At 41.1% G+C, this 16,146-nt stretch overlaps 1 protein-coding gene across 3 annotated transcripts in view; it reads left to right on the plus strand.

Moving 5' to 3' along the window:
• The window catches only part of LOC122798216 (cysteine-rich with EGF-like domain protein 2-B), a 545,426-nt gene that overhangs the window by 130,224 nt on the left and 399,056 nt on the right, over window positions 1–16,146 (plus strand). For 2 of the 3 annotated variants that reach the window (XM_044066981.1, XM_044066982.1), the window contains exon 2: window positions 12,127–12,209. In XM_044066981.1, the coding sequence (XP_043922916.1) occupies window positions 12,127–12,209 (83 nt within the window). Of the gene's footprint in view, window positions 1–10,632; window positions 10,726–12,126; window positions 12,210–16,146 lie in introns of those variants that run through there. The other variant, XM_044066983.1, reaches the window with a different exon arrangement.

Genomic DNA, 16,146 nt, shown 5'->3' on the forward strand with positions numbered 1-16,146 from the left:
ACCAAACACACTTGGTGTGGTTTTGATGTCCTAGAAGCTTCTTGCAGGGCAGCAGTCACTGAATCTGTCATTAGAAGACATGCATGGCTTAAGGAACAACCCCTGCCAGACCATGTTAAATTTGAATTGTTGGATGCCCCCTTGCACAAAGATAACTTATTTGGTACTAAGGTAGAAGAGGTTTTAAAAAAGATGTAAGAAAAAGCAAAGTCTATGCAAACAGTTAAGGATTTCTTACAAGTCCAGCCCCCTAGGATCAGCAGACATTGTCCTTCCAAGCACTGGTCCTTTCCTGCTCCAAGTAAACCAACCCAGCCTAGGCCCTGTGGAAACGCACCACCCAGACAGCAGCCCCAGGGAATTCAGAGATCTAAGCAGTGGACCTCCTCCACTTCAAAACCAGGGAGTTCTAAGCCTCCCCCTTATGGTAAGAACTCACAGTGACTCACCTCATCTGCCTCCTTTCACTTACCCCAAGGAGGAAAACTCTCATTTCACTCAAGCACCTGGGCCACCATAACCAAGGACAAATGGGTTCTGAACATTGTGTCTCAGGGATACAAATTCTCCTTCCATACCCTTCCAACCCCAAAAGGGTTTCCAGCTCTACCACCAAATCAGTGGGCAGAGGCTCAAAAGCAAATCCTTTCCCTTCTCTCTATGAGAGCAGTAGAGCATGTTCCTGCAGAACAGATAGGCCAAGGCTTCTTCCCCAGACTTCTTCTGGTGCCCAGAAAAGAGGGCACCTGTTGCCCCATCCTCAGTCTATCAAGTCTAAACACCTTCCTGGTGATCCCAAAATTCAAAATGCTCACCCTCCAGCTGCTGCTACCCATGCTGTCCAAGGACGCTTGGCTAGTCACCCCAGATCTAAAAGAGGCCTAATTCCACATTCCTACCAGGGAATCATGCAGGAAATATCTCCGCTTCAGGACAGGATCTCAACACTTTCAGTTCTCTGCACTTCCCTTTGGCTTATGTACTGCTCCCAGAGTTTTCACAAAATGTCTGGCTCCGGCCATTGCATTTTGCAGACAAAGAAATATTCAAGTTTACCCATACTTAGATGACTGCCTTATTCAGGCAGACAGCCAGGAAAAACTGCTCAAGCACCTGGCCTTTGTAAAGACGCAACTAACCTCCCTAGGATTCGCAATCAATGAAAATAAATCCAAACAGGTGCCCACCCAAAGGATAATCTTCCTGGGAGCAAGTCTGAACACAGCATGCCAGATGGCATTCTTATACCAGAAAAACAAATTTTCCTGACAGCCTATTTCTCTCAAATAGCCACCAGGCCCTGGCTATCTGCAAGGAAGACTCTGCAAGCTCTGGGGTTCATGGCATCTTGCATACCACTCATTCCACGTGCCAGACTCCACATGAGGAAACTTCACTGCTACCTAAAGAGCCTTTGGTGTCAACACTCTCAAGACCTGGAAAGTCTTCTGCCTATAATTCCTTGCCTCAGAAAGGAATTTCTATGTTGGGCAACAGCATGCTCCCACAGCAAGGGACTGCCCTTCTCCCCACCCCCACCACCTAGACCCTCACCGCAGACCCATCAGACTATGCTTGGGGTGCACACCTGGATGGCAGGTGCATACAGGGCCAATGGAGCCCTCAGGAAATCCCTCTGCACATCCAGTCAAAAAGAGGTGATGGCTGTGCAGCACGCCTTGATGGCTTTCAAACCCCTTCTCTCTCCAGGTGTTCTCCTGATCAAAACAGACACCACTGTGATGTGATACATCAACAAGCAGGGAGGGACTCACTCCTACCCCTATGCAGGCTGGCCATCACCCTTTGGCTCACAGCCTCTTCCATGCAACTACATCTATTAGCACAATTCCTACCAGGCTCTCTCTCAACTCTCTGGCAGACCAATTAAGCAGAAACCTTCTGGACCCACACGAGTGGCAACTGAACAGAAGTACCCTCACTGTAATAATTCAGAAATGGGGTGCCTCAAAGGTCGACCTCTTTGCCTCCCACACCAACCATCAGCTCAGAAAAGTCTGCACTAGGGAGTATCACTGCATGGCTTGGAAAGTGGATGCCCAGCCATTCCCCTGAGTCAGTCTGCTGGTCTATGCCTTTCCTCCCCTACTTCTTATCCCAAGGGTACTGCTCAAAATAAGGGAGGAAAAATAAAGGACCATTCTTATAGCTCCAGACTGGCCCCGACAACACTGGTACCCCTTGCTGCGCTGCCTGTCCCCGCTGCCTTCATGGCATCTTCCTCAGATTCCAAACCTCCAGACCCAGAGGGAGGGGGAATTCATGCATCCCAAATTGCAGACACTCAATTTGGCAGCTTGGCTTCTTCCCTAACCCCGAACCAGTCTGCCTTTCTAAGTAAACAGGTTCTGGATGTTATCCGTGAGGCCATACATCCTAGCACCAGAAAGGCTTATGCAGATAAATGGAAAAGGTTCTGCACATGGATCCAGGCTAAGGGGGCCATTACGTCACAGCCCTCCATCCCTCTCATCCTGGATTACTTAGCTGACCTACTAGACAGTGGTCTCTTTCTCCTCTATTAAAATTCATGCCTCTGCTATTTCTGCTCATGTTCCCACTGAGCAGCCCCTTTTTTCACACCCTTTGATCAAACACTTCCTCAGAGAGGCTAGTAACTTGAGACGCCCCCAGAAGGGCACCAACGCCGACTTGGGACCTTTTCTTTGTCTTAGAAAAGCTCACTCTGCCCCCTTTCAAACCAGCTTCTTCTGCAGAGCTAAAATTTATCTTGTGAAAAACGGCTTTTCTTCTGGCCATCACTTCAGCCAGAAGAGTCTCTGAGCTGCAAGCACTCATGGCTTTGGAACCCTTCATCTTCCATGCAGACAGGGTATCCCTCAGAACTAACCCATCCTTCATGCCCAAGATGGTGTTCGGTGTGGCTCTTAAACCAATCCATTCATCTTCCCACCTTCTTTCCTAATCCCAAGAACAAGGGGGAAAGGATTCTTCACACGCTAGATGTGCACAGACAGCTCAAATTCTTTCTGGGCAGGACTAAATCCTTCAGAAAGTCTGAGCAATTGCTGGTTAGCTTTGCTACAAGGGCAGAAGGGAAAGCCATCTCCAAGCAAACCGTTTCCAAATGGATAGCACACTGCATCAATTTCTGCTACAAACAGCATGGAAAGCCTCCCTCCAAGGGGTCAGGACACACTCCACCAGAGCAGCTTCCACCTCTGCAGCTTTCTTAAGAGTAGTCCCCACCAGGGACATCCTTGAGGCTGCCACCTAGACCTACCAGGGACATCCTTGAGGCTGCCACCTGGACATCTGTTCACACTTTTACCAAGCATTACCACCTGCCTCTCTCCTCCAAATCCAGGGCAGGGTTTGCCTCTGCAGTCTTGCAGGGCATCCTAGCCAGCCACTAGTTTCCTTGACTGCCTCCACCCATTTCCTCAGCTTTGGGAATCTACCCAAATGTGATGACTGCAACAGTGAAATGCTAAGAAAATAGTACAGTTGTGTACAGTTACCATAAATGTAGATGTTCTAGTTTATTCACTGTTGCAGTCCTGGTTTCCCTCCCTCCATCCCCCTTTATTCTCTTTCTTTCCTTACAAGGGACATATTGGTATTTATTTTCCACTGGTGGGGTTCTTCCACCTACTTTTGGGCTCCTGACAGGTTAGGGCAAGAAAAACTGATGTAATAGTGTTGGCTGCCTTACTTTGTACTACTGACGACAGTCTTCAAGCAACAGCAATAGACGCAAAAATACTAAGCCTCTGGTATTCGGGCCGGCCGAGGGCTACCCTGGCAGGGATACCCCAAATGTGATGACTGCAACTGTGAACACACTTCTAACATCTACATTTTTGGTAAGTGTACACAACTGTACTTTTTGAGTACGTGTTCCCTTACATTGTGTTTAAAGGAGGGAAGACTAGACATAGGCCTAATAGCAAGAGGAGGGGAATTCCAGCTTTTGCTATGGAGTAAGAATAGAGATTTTTTACCATGAGATTTATTGGGTTTATGGTCATGAAGAACGGTTTATCCTCTGAACATAGTGGTCTGTTAGGGAGATAGTTGTGGAGGATAGCTGAGGGTAGGACAGATTGCTGGTTTGTGTACCCTGTTACGGGTAGTTGTAAGATGAGTGAATAGTCCCACTACAAAATAAAGTTTGCTAAGATTAATGCATTTAAATTCACTCTAGTGTATTATTATATGCTGAACTGGGTCTGCCGCACTAATAAGCTGTCCCTTACATTTAATCTAATCCCCTAAACCTTTTAAATATTGACTATATCCCTGTAGCTTACACCAAGCGACTCCTGGTAGCTAGAAACCAAACATTTCCTCCAACACAAAAATTGGGCTATACACACTACAAATATAGATTCTAAGCCCCTAGAGATAGTGTTTCTAACCCCTAATACTCTAAAAACGTTTTTCATTACAAACCTAAGAAATAAAAAGCTTACTGTAAACCCCTATTCTACTTAGTTTACACTTACAGGCACTAAGAATCCTATGGTGTTTCTATCTAGTACCTATCACCAAGAAAACATTGTACTTGGAGATTTTAACATAGACTGGAACGCCAGTTCCTCAGAGTCTCTGACCACCCTTGTAAACCTATACGCGTTCACACAGATCATATCCACCCCTACCAGGCTAGGTAAACCGAAGCATAAAGAAAGTATACTAGATTGGATACTTATCAATAGTCCTCCCCCATTGTACATGTCAGGGACCCTCCCTGATGATCTAAGTGATCACTTTCTTACCTATATAATTAAGCATAAAGCCGTTAACCCCCACCAGGCCACCCTCAGAACGGTAAGAAACAATAAGAACTTTAACCCTGCCAAATACCAAGACTAAATCAACTCATGCAATTAGTCAGTCCTAAAACATCTGCCCTTGGAGGAAGCTTACTTTAATAACAAATTCCTTGCTATCTTAGATTCTCATGCTGCCGCTCGCACCATTAGAACAAAAACAAAAGCTGCAGTGTGGCTTTCTAAGGACTCCAAATCAAAAATCACCCGCAGAAACAAAGCATGGGCTTTATGGCATACTACAAAAGCCCTCTAGATCAAATTAAATATCGGCAGCTAAGGAATGAGACTAAAAAATCCATTTTACTAGATAAAAAAAAACTACTACTACTGTAATCTTCAACAATAAAAATCAAAACAACCCTCAGAAGTTCTGGGCAGGTATAAATAAACTATTATACGTAGGACAAACCACCACTCTAACCCCCGCAGCCTCTATTGATAAACCAACTGTGGAAGTCTCAAACACCTTCAATACTTTCTTCACTGAGGTTATCCAAGCCCTAGCGAGCCAGCTACCTCCAAGCCGCCCTGGCTCAGAGTCCACCACTCCCTGTACCAAACTCTCCTTTAGCTTCCAGCCAGTTGCTACATCACTTATCCATGCCCTCGTCAAAAAATTAAAACCTGCCACACTATCAGCTGATCTTCTCCCCGCTGAGTATTTACAGAAAGCCGCCAATGTCATAGCATACCCCATCTTCATATTAATTAATCGAACCATAACAGAAGCCACCATACCCTCCATCTGGAAAATATCCCACGTGATACCACTCCACAAAGGCAGCAGCTCCACTGAACTGTCTAATTTCAGACCAGTAGCTATACTGTCACCACTGGCTAAAATCATGGAAAATTGTATCCATAGACCACTGCTACACCACTTAATTCAAAACAATCTCTTGGCAAACTCTCAGCATGGATTTAGGCCTCATCACAGTACCACCTCAGCCCTCCTAGCCTTCTCTAATGCCATAAGCTATAACCGTAATAATAATAAATTATCCTCAGCCCTCTTCTTGGATCTCTCCAAGGCTTTTGATATGGTCGATCACCAGCTACAAATCCACACCCTGTTTGCTTAGATAAGATTGGAACCATTGAAGAGCTTTATTATCTGAGTGGCAGACAAGAGGCTGTCCTATGGCAGAACAAACATCTAACCTCCTACCTAATACCCTGGGAGTCCCCCAGGGTTCTGTACTAGGTCCTCTTCTGTTTTCCATTTTCATTAATGACCTCTACATGGTCATCCCAAATGCTAACTGTATTCAATATGCAGATGACTCCACTCTATTTTGCTCTGCTGCATCCCAGTCAGATCTGTGGACATCAACCCAGAAAACTTTTAACATAGTTGAAAACTGGCTTTCTGATTGTCGTCTGATCTTAAACACCGATAAAACAAAGTTGCTACTTTTCTCACCTACTTGCAGGCCCACTCCATTATCCTTTTCCATAAAATCTAACAATGGCACCAAAGTCTCCCCAGACACCTATACAAAACTTCCAGGTGTTATCCTAGATAATAATCTTAAATTTGATATGCATGTCAACCAAGCTATCAAAACCATCAATAAAAAACTTGGGTCACTATACAAGATTAAACCCTTCCTAACCCCACTAGCTAGATCTGCCATTGTATGCTCTCCTCTTGACTCTACGCATCCCCTCTACTCACCAACATGAGCAAAACTGATCTTAACAAACTCTGTAGCTGCTACAACCACATTGCCAGATTCGCCACCGGGATGCCCTTCAGGACACACCACTGTAACAACCTAAACTATCTTGGGTTGTTAGAACTGCACAGCCTAATTCAGTACAACCAACTTATAGTGGCGCATAAAGTACTTAACCAACCTGACAATACACCTGCACTTAAAAACATTATTAACCCCTACAACAATCTCGGACCTCTTCGCTCTTCCAATAGATTGCTAGTTCAAACTGTCAAAAGTAATAATTCAGCAGGTGTTTCTCTGTTTGCCCACTCTGTAGGTAGAAATTGGAACTCTCTCCCCGCTGACATCACCCTAGAATCCACTCTGAGTCTATTTAAGAAAAGACTCACAGTATTTGAAACTAAACTGGTTATGTCCTTGTACCAAGTCTGACTAGCTCTCTCCTTATGATGGCGTCTAATTACTTTTATTGCAGTTCAGATGTGTCGCAAGTTCTAGGTCTTTTACCTTGTGAATTCTAAACTTTGGAAATTGTATAACTTGCTTATATAAAGAGATTGTAAACAGTGTTTAACATGAACCATGTAATTTCTTTTTGTTTGTATCTTGGAGCTTTTCTCTCCGGGTCTCCGCTGAAAATGGACATGTATCCAGTCGGACTATCCCGGTCAACAAATGTAAAATAAAAAAGTTGTAGGTAGGTAAGATGGTGTGCTAGCTTAAGCCATTTGACTGACTGGAGAGCAATAGCAGTAAGAATGATATTTGGAACTATTTGTGACTTAGTTTTGGTGTAGCAGGCTTCTAGTTTTAGTGTGGAGTGAAAATTAGTAAAAACTGGAGCACCATATAACAGCGATGGTAAGAGGTACATGGTAATGGCTAGTGTAGTTTTAGTGGAAATATTGAAAAATCATTTGTCTGTAGAGCATTTTAAGGTGTTGGTGTTTTTATATATTATTCTGTAGAGGAAGGTCAAATTTGTGATTGCAGTCTATTGTTCAGGGAATATGTATTTAAAATTTTTCTCAGAGGCAATAGTTTTGGGAGTAAAGACCAAGAGCTTGGCTTTCTTAGGGTTAAGTAAAAGTTGGGGATCAGAGAGCCAAGTCTCAATAGAAGTGAAGGTTTATTGTGTTGTAAATTGCAGGTGAGGCAGAGAATTTCGAACAGCAGATGATGATGGAGTTTTATACATATTGAATTAGGGAGTCTTGACAGGAAGAATTATGAGGATTATTGATTAAATATATTAAATAGAAGACTAAGAATAGAGCCTTGGGTAATGCCAGTGTTTGTTATGTATGTTTATAGGCATCAATCAGTTAGATGGCAAGGAAACCTGTTAGGTAGGTAACCGGAGAACCATACAAGAGTGGGTGATGAAAGGCCAAGGATGGATACTTTATGTAAGATTTTGGAGTGCAAGACTGTCGAAAGCTTTGGATAGATCAAAGGAAAGTGCAGAGACCATTTTGCTTAAGTCCCTAGCTTTGCTGGCACTATGGCCTGGTCGGAAACCATGTTTGGAGGTGAGAAGTTGGTTTTGAAGGAGATTATTAAGGAGTTGTTTATGTACACATTTTCAAGAAGTTTGGAGAGAGGGGACAGAATGGCAATGGGACAAAATTGGACAAGTCCGTAAAGTTACCACTTTTATACACTGGGATAACGTGATTTTTTCCATAAGGTTCGAACATAAGATTCTTGACTGGATCTATTAATAAAAATTCTGATGAGGTATGCTATGGCCTCTGCTGAAAGCCTAAGATATTCAGTTGGTAGTTGATCTGCAGAAGTAGAGCAGGGTTTTAGCTTGAATTATAGAGTTTTTTGTTATAAAGGGTAGAGACAGATTTGAGGAAAAAAGTGGAGAATTGTCTAAGATTTTGTGATTGGACAATGACAAGATACAGGAAGGATGATGAGTTATTAGTGGCACGTGGAATATAAGGTGTTTCTAGGAAAGGGTTCAGATGAGAGGTCTAGGGGGAACATGAAAGTGACTTGCATAGTTTGTATTGTAGCAATACTTTCAATAAAGTTGATATTAAACCAGCTGGCTATTTGAAGAGTGGTGTATTCTTGGGAGGGACTGAGTTTTTTTTGGGATCTTGTGTTAAGCAGTGAGGTAATAGATGACCACAATTTTGTGGGTTAAGTTTGTGATTGGTTTGAAGGAGTATATAGATTTTTTTTTTGTCTTGCATTATTTGTTTTTTTAACTTGGTTTCTAAGTTGTCTGTAGAGTTGTAGGTTTTTGTTAGTTTTATGTTTTTGCCTGTCAGTGTCGCAGTCAGTCAATTATGAGTTGTTTACTTTTGATAGCCAAGGGGAATGGTTAGATTTGATTCTTTTAGTACAGACGGAAGCTAGACTATTAAGGCTGTTTTAAGAATGTTTCATTGACGTGAACAATGGCTTCATCTAGGGGAGGGTTGTTTAGGGAGGACCAGTTGATGGCCTTTAATATATCAGTGAGTACCTGTTGGTCGAATTGAGAGAGATTGCAGACTGTTTTATAGGTATGCTCTCTGGTTATGAGGGATGTTGTTCTATAGGCATAGCTTGGAAGGTGGTCACTCAAGGTATTTGGGAATATGCCTGCTCTTGTAAATTTGCTTGGCTCAGATACTAGAATCTAGACCAGAACCAGATCCTTGGCTATTAGCTTCATTCTTTCTTATAGGGGTTGTGTTGAGTTGAGTGACATCAGATAAGTTAATGCTACAGATGGAGAAGTCTGAGGTTTTCTTTTTATTTATATCACCTAGCATTCTGGATTCATTAATGACTGCATTAGTTAATCAAAGCAGCATGTCTTCAAGTATAGCCATGTTTGACCTGACAGAATATAAATGACAATGATGCATAGAATTTTATCTTATTAATTTTAGGAAGGTAATGAGAATTTCTGCAATGGAAAATTTAGGTAGACTGTTGGAGTTTGAGTGGAGTAAAGCGATACCACCAGTTTTCATTTGTAGTCTGACTAGTTGTTTATCCAGGGGCAATAAGCTGTGTCTTTTATATTAGGTTTGAGTCAGCTTTCAGTGACAGCTAATAAATCTGGGGTATAGTAGGAAATCAAGGCATGAAGATCCTTGCAAGGTTTAGATATTTTGATGGGGCTAAGCAGACTGATGGCAGGGTAGGACCTGGTTTAGGGTAGCACCACCACTGGCAGATTTTGGAATAAAAAAAAAATGCATATCATATGATATTGTCATTGCATATCAAATGATATTTTCATTGGAGAAATTTAAGTTTTATATTGTTGTTTTAGACTATTATGTAATATTATTGGTGTATACACTGGAATGCCACTTACACCGCAAGCAAGTCTTTTGGAATCTGACCATGAGTTACTAGCTTTCTCACTCCACAAATATTTCAGACACTTGGATTTACCAGTAGAACAGTTTCCGTCAAAGATTGTTACCTGTTTGTGTCCTTCACTAAAGATAGAAGGCAAAAACATACAAAGCAGTTTATTTTTTATGTGACTGTTGGGTGCTTTATTGTAACATATGTAAAAAAGGTGCACCACTGTACCTTCCCAAAGAAAGAAGTAATAAATAAATAAAGGTAAAAAGTGGAAGGCACAAACAGGCAGTCACAGTTCTTTCAACACTCTGAAAAGCAGTTTCAAACGGTGTGGTGGAGTGTCTATCAAGCCTAAGCTTAAGGCAAGGAAGTTACGCTCCTGCCGTTGATTATTTTTGCAGTGATATGCTTATGGACTCGTATGTGGATACATTTTAGACATTTGTACACATTTCCTCCCCCTAAAGTTTCTTATGGCAAAATTTCTTATGGCAGAAAATATTTATGGTTGATTTTTAATATACACACTTTTAATAGTTTTGCATGTATGTATTTTGTATGTAATAGGCTTTTAAAATTTCAGCGTTACCACTTTATTTTATTTAAACTATTCCTTAACAGGAAATGACATCATTTTTTCAAATGGAAAGTGTATTTATGTGTCTTGTTTGCACAGCATTTTCAATGGCCTGAGGAAGACTATTGTTGAAAGCGCTCGCCTTTTTATGTTAATTAAAGTTTATTCCGCCTAACGCTTGGTTGTTCTTGATTTTGGAACTTTGTTACAAGCTATTGTTAGACGGAGGGAAGCAGCTGTTTCTACCTGTGCTGCTTTGTCTGTTTGAAACTGCTTTTCAGAGTGTTGAAAGAACTACTTCAGAGTGGTGAATCTCCAGGTTTGAAGAATTACGAACCTGCTATTTGGATTTTTTCCAGTTGGATTTATTTAGCTGAGTAACGTACTTGCTGTGACTGCCTGTTTGTGCCTTTATTGTAACATGCCTGGTGAGGACTTGGGGAACAAAAAAATCCATGGAATGAGATTTCAATAGCATTTGTCAGTTTGGTAGAGTTTTCCACAATGTATCAACAGATGCTATTTGCTTTCTAGCTGTTTGATCTACCATACATTGTTTTGTAAAATTGTATAAATTCTACAGAATTTCTTGATCTTTGAGGCATAGCTCTCCCCTTTGCTGAAGGACCAGGAACAAATCGAAAAATAATATGAGAGACCCATGATCAGGGCCATTTTTTAAACTATTACTTTAATGCATTTCTGAGTAAAAAGGATGAAACTCTCTCTGGCATAATCTTACTCTAATCCTCTGTGATTTATCAGAAAACTGACAATTTTATGTGGGACAGAGAAAAAATTTGAGACCGTCGGGAATAGCAATGTCTTTTGGCTTTTCCTGGTTAGGGATCACCACAGTGGATCACCAGTCTGCAGACTGATTGGCAGTGGTGTTATGGTGTCGAGTTGCCAGCCCGGCAGCCTGCACCCAACCTTCACAGAAGGCACACACATACACAGACGCACCTACCTGCATGTCTTTAAAACTCACTCGACCGCAGGGATGACATGCAGAACCCGCACAACAGGAGCTCCAGCTATGAATCTGACTGGAGAACCTCTTACTGTGAGGCGACAACGCTAACCATTGCACCACTGCAGCCTTTCTGAGATGGCCAGGAATGTCCTGCAAAAATCAAGGACAGTTTAGAGTCAAGTTTTGAAGCTACCATGTTCATGGGAATGTTGGTATAATTCCCCTCTGCACAAGAGCTGTGTTCTGCTCGGGAGTCTTCTCGTATAGCCTGTTGCTAGATACAGAATTTATGGTAATGTAGCATAATGATAGACATGCAAGAATATGCTGTGACTGTAAGACATTTTCCACCCACTTTACTCCAGTTTTCCAAGATCTTTGTGTACTTTCTTTATTGGTCTTTTATTAATGTTTGATGTCTGCTTGGTTAACTTGTTTCTGGGGAGTAGTTTAGTGATGGGTCAGGGAGATCTATTGGCAGATTTGTAATTTTATGTAAAAATTGTTTGGCACCTGAACTTTGAGGTAAATGCAAGTCATGGTATTCCTATAGCCATTTCATTTTTTCACACCTCCAACATGGTTTGTTCATAACTTTTTAGAATAAATTTTGCCAAGCAAAATTTTAGCATCAGATGTTGCATAATCTGCTTAATAGCCAGTCTTCTAGTATTTAATTGATTTTGAAGCTTTTTTGTTCATGAGCCCATTTAATTTACATTTTTTTAAATAAATTATCCTTAGGGATTAGAAGATACCACTAACAAGAATTTTGGAGGAGGTAATACTGCCTGGGAAGAAAGAAAATTGGCAAAATATGAAATTAGGTAAGAACATACAATTTTAACTCTTCTAAGAGAACGGTGTTAACATAATCGTGTGATTTAGCAGTAAACCTTACTATGAGCTGAAAAAATGTAGAAGTCTTTATGATTTTAAAATTCCTAACATGTATCACATGTATCAGGATAGTCAGTTTAATGCCTGTTTAAGCCACTCTAATTTACAATGCCTGAAATAATTGGGTTATATCCAGTGAGATTAACAAGCCAAAAGGTACTGAAGTTTTTTTTCTTTGTGTTGTGTACACAGTTCATTGTCACTCACCGTTTCTTATGCAAAATGTGTTCCTCTGCTTTGTGCTTCCCTTTTTTTTCTGCTGTGTTTGACATTTTACAGCTTTTGCCAGACCAGTCTTGCAGCTAGCTGTCTGCTGATTAAGTCCCTTTTATGTATTTTTATGCAGGGGGTGGAGGACTTGGCTTTATTGCCTTGAGGAGTATCTGCCCTGACTCACGTTAAAACAGATGGAATTGTATCCATTGCTCAGGCAGTGTATCTTCCTTCATGCCTTGCTTTTACCTGTACTTATTCTTTTCAGCTGCTTGCTTTCTCTTACATATATGCTGTTAACTTATTTTGCTTTTTCACCATTGCTGTTACGCAGATGCATAGTTTTGATGCACTTGTGAATGACATGGCCCACCTAGGCTGCCCATTATTAATTGGTTAAGCTGTAGTTCTTGCTTATCCACTTGTGTAACCTCAGGTCTTATAAGGACAGCTTTATTCCTGTCCTGTGCAGTCTTGAACTTATTCACTGTTATCTTACTGCCCTTCTACAAAGTCTTTTCCATTTATGTGTCTTTACATCTCTCCTAAGCTTTCTCATGTTATACAGTCAAACTGCATCCTCAGATTTCCTTTGAAAATGGTGCCCACCTGGATTGTCTGCTGTTTGTTCAGTTTATGTACTGTATGAAATTTCATCATCTTTATTTGGTACAGTTTTAGGTTTGGTTATATAGCCAACCTTTGGTAAGCAGCTTTGACTCTCATTTCTTTAGTAAAGCTGAGCACTAGCCCAGGGAGGCAAATATGATGCTAAACTTTCACTTAGGAATGCTCAATGCAGCCCCAGTGGCAGAGCGGTTTATCTTCAGTCAAACCTGTGGAGTATGTAATAGCTCTGGCATTGCTTCAGCTTGGATTTTCTGGGGAGATTTCACAGACCAAAGTTATTTTACTTGCACAAAGATATTTACAGTACATTTTAAATATGTATTCCTAAAACTTTGTATGTTTTCCATAATATGACAAAGCATCATAATTTGCATATTTTACTGTATCATCATCATCTTTCGGCTGTTCCTGTTAGGGGTCACCACAGCGGATCATATGTTTCCATTTCTTCCTTTCCTCTGCATCTTGCTCTGCCACACCAACCACCTGCATGTCCTCTCTCACCACATCCATAAACCTTATCTTAGGCCTTCCTCTTTTCCTGTTACCTGGTAGCTTCATTTTAGCATCTTTTTCCCAATATAGTCAGCATCCCTCCTCAGCACATGTCCAAACCAATGTAATCTTGCCTCTCTAGCTTTGTCTCCAAACCTTCCAACCTGAGCTGACCCTCTAATATACTTATTCCTAATCCTGTCCACCCTTGTCGCACCCAGTGCAAATCTTAACATCTTTAACTCTGTCACATCCAGCTCAAACTCCTGCCGTTTTGTCAATGCCATTGTCTCCAACCCATATAACATAGCTGGTCTCATTACCCTCTTGCAGGCCTTCTCTTTCACTCTTACTGGTACTCGTCTGCCACAAATCACTCCTGACACTCTTCTCCACCCACTCCATCCTGCCTGTACTCTCTTCTTCACCTCTCTTCAACATTCACCATTACTTTGAACTATTGATCCCAAGTATTTAAACTCCTCCACCTTCGCCACCTCTATTCCTTGCATCCTCACCATTCGTCTATCCTCCCTCTCGTTCACACGCATATATTCTGTCTTAGTCCTGCTGACCTTCATTCCTCTTCTCTCTAGACCATATCTCCATCTTTCCAGGATCTCCTCCACCTGTTCCCTACAGCTTACAATATCATCTGCAAACATCATAGTCCACGGGGACTCCTGTTTGATCTCGTCTGTCAACCTGTCCATCACCATTGCAAATAAGAAAGGGCTTGGAGCTGATCCTTGATGTAATTCCACCTCCACCTTAAATGCATCCATCACTCCCCCCGCAGACCTCACTGCTGTCACACTACCCTCGTACATATCCTGTACCACACTTACATACTTCTCTGACACTCCCGACTTCCTCATACGATACCACAACTCCTCTCTAGGCACCCTGTCATATGCTTTCTCTAAGTCTACAAAAAAACACAATGCAACTCCTTCTGACCTTCTCTGTACTTCTCCATCAACACTCTCAGAGCAAACATCGCATCTGTAGTGCTCTTTCCCAGCATGAAACCATACTACTGATCACTAATCTATTACTGTATATGCTCCTTTATTTGAGTTTAAACGTGAACTGAGGCTGTTTGGGTACAGTGTATTTTCAGTCATTTCTCAAGTTATGCTCTTTTGTTGGCTATAGCTTACAGGGTTATTCTTTCTTCTTTCTTCTTTCTTTTTAATTAAGCTTTGCATTCCTGCCATTATGTCTGTCACTACACAGTGAGGGCAACAAAAAAAGCCAAAAGGATTAGCTTGAGAACAGTTTGTTAAAAATGAACCATTGCTTCTTTCTATAAGCTCTGTATGAAAATATTTTGATCTCTTTTAAAAAGTTTTTAAACCAGTGAAAACTTTAGCAAATTTCAGAAACATTCTCCTTTTAGTCAATTTTCAGTACTTGCATATTAACACAACCAGGACCGAATAGATTGCTGCTTGTGTTTAGTTACAGTAACTTCACCAACAACAAAGTAAAAGTAAGCACTGATTTCATCTTTAAGACCTAAATACTTAGACACGCCACAATTAACATCCATGATCTGGTAAATAAAGAACCTTACCTCAAAATGCAATGACGTCGTCCTTCAAAACCAATATCTCAAAACCATCTCCAACACTATTACCTATTTAATTTTTCTATATTTTATTCACAATTAAAATACAGATCTACGGCAGATGGTCAAATTAAAAAACATGCCTAGGCAGTCACTGTTGTGGTCAATTGAATGTTATCTGTTGGACTTCTGTTAACACATTCCAACCCAACGTAAATAAACATACTTTTTATGTATTTATCAGAGCAGCACAGTGGTGCAGCGGTTAATGTTGTCACCTCACAGGAAGAGGTCATCTGGTTTGATTCTCAGCTGGGGTGCCTTCTGTGCGGAGTTTACATGTTCTCCTTACATTTGCATGGGTTTCCTTCAGGTACTCTGGTTTCCTTCCACATTGTAAAGACATGCGTCTGGGGCATTTCTCGCTAGGCCTCTGCTGAAAATAGGCTCTGACCTAGTCGGACTTTCCTGGTCAACAAATGTAAAATGAATAAGTAAATTAATAACATAAATGTAGTAAGGAAGGAATACTCCTTGGGTTCAACTCTGCAAAAAAGGTTTGGTTTGTCATGGTATGGTTGTAGTCAGCTGGTTAATAAATGCATTTGTTTAGTAGTGTGAGATTTAGCATGCTATAATATTTTGATGTAATAATTCAAAGTTTTCTGAATTGTTCAATTCAAAGCACTTTTTAATGGGTGAAAATACACAGTCTGCATTAAACACATGTTGAAGATGGTTGAACTATGAATATCTGAACAGTCTTTAGGTTATGTCCTAGATTTAATTATCACAGACATGTTGTTTCACTTGTAAATACACAAATTTGTAACGATTTTGCCTGTAATTATATGCTGAATTATGAATCAAATTCAGTCCTGGTTGCGTTAATATGCAAGTACCCAATTTTCTTCAAAGAAAGTGTATTCGGATTAGTGCTTTTCTCTTGTAGA

Source organism: Protopterus annectens, chromosome 3.part1, assembly GCF_019279795.1.
Source record: "Protopterus annectens isolate FY-2018-M chromosome 3.part1, PAN1.0, whole genome shotgun sequence".
NCBI lineage: Eukaryota > Metazoa > Chordata > Ceratodontiformes > Protopteridae > Protopterus > Protopterus annectens.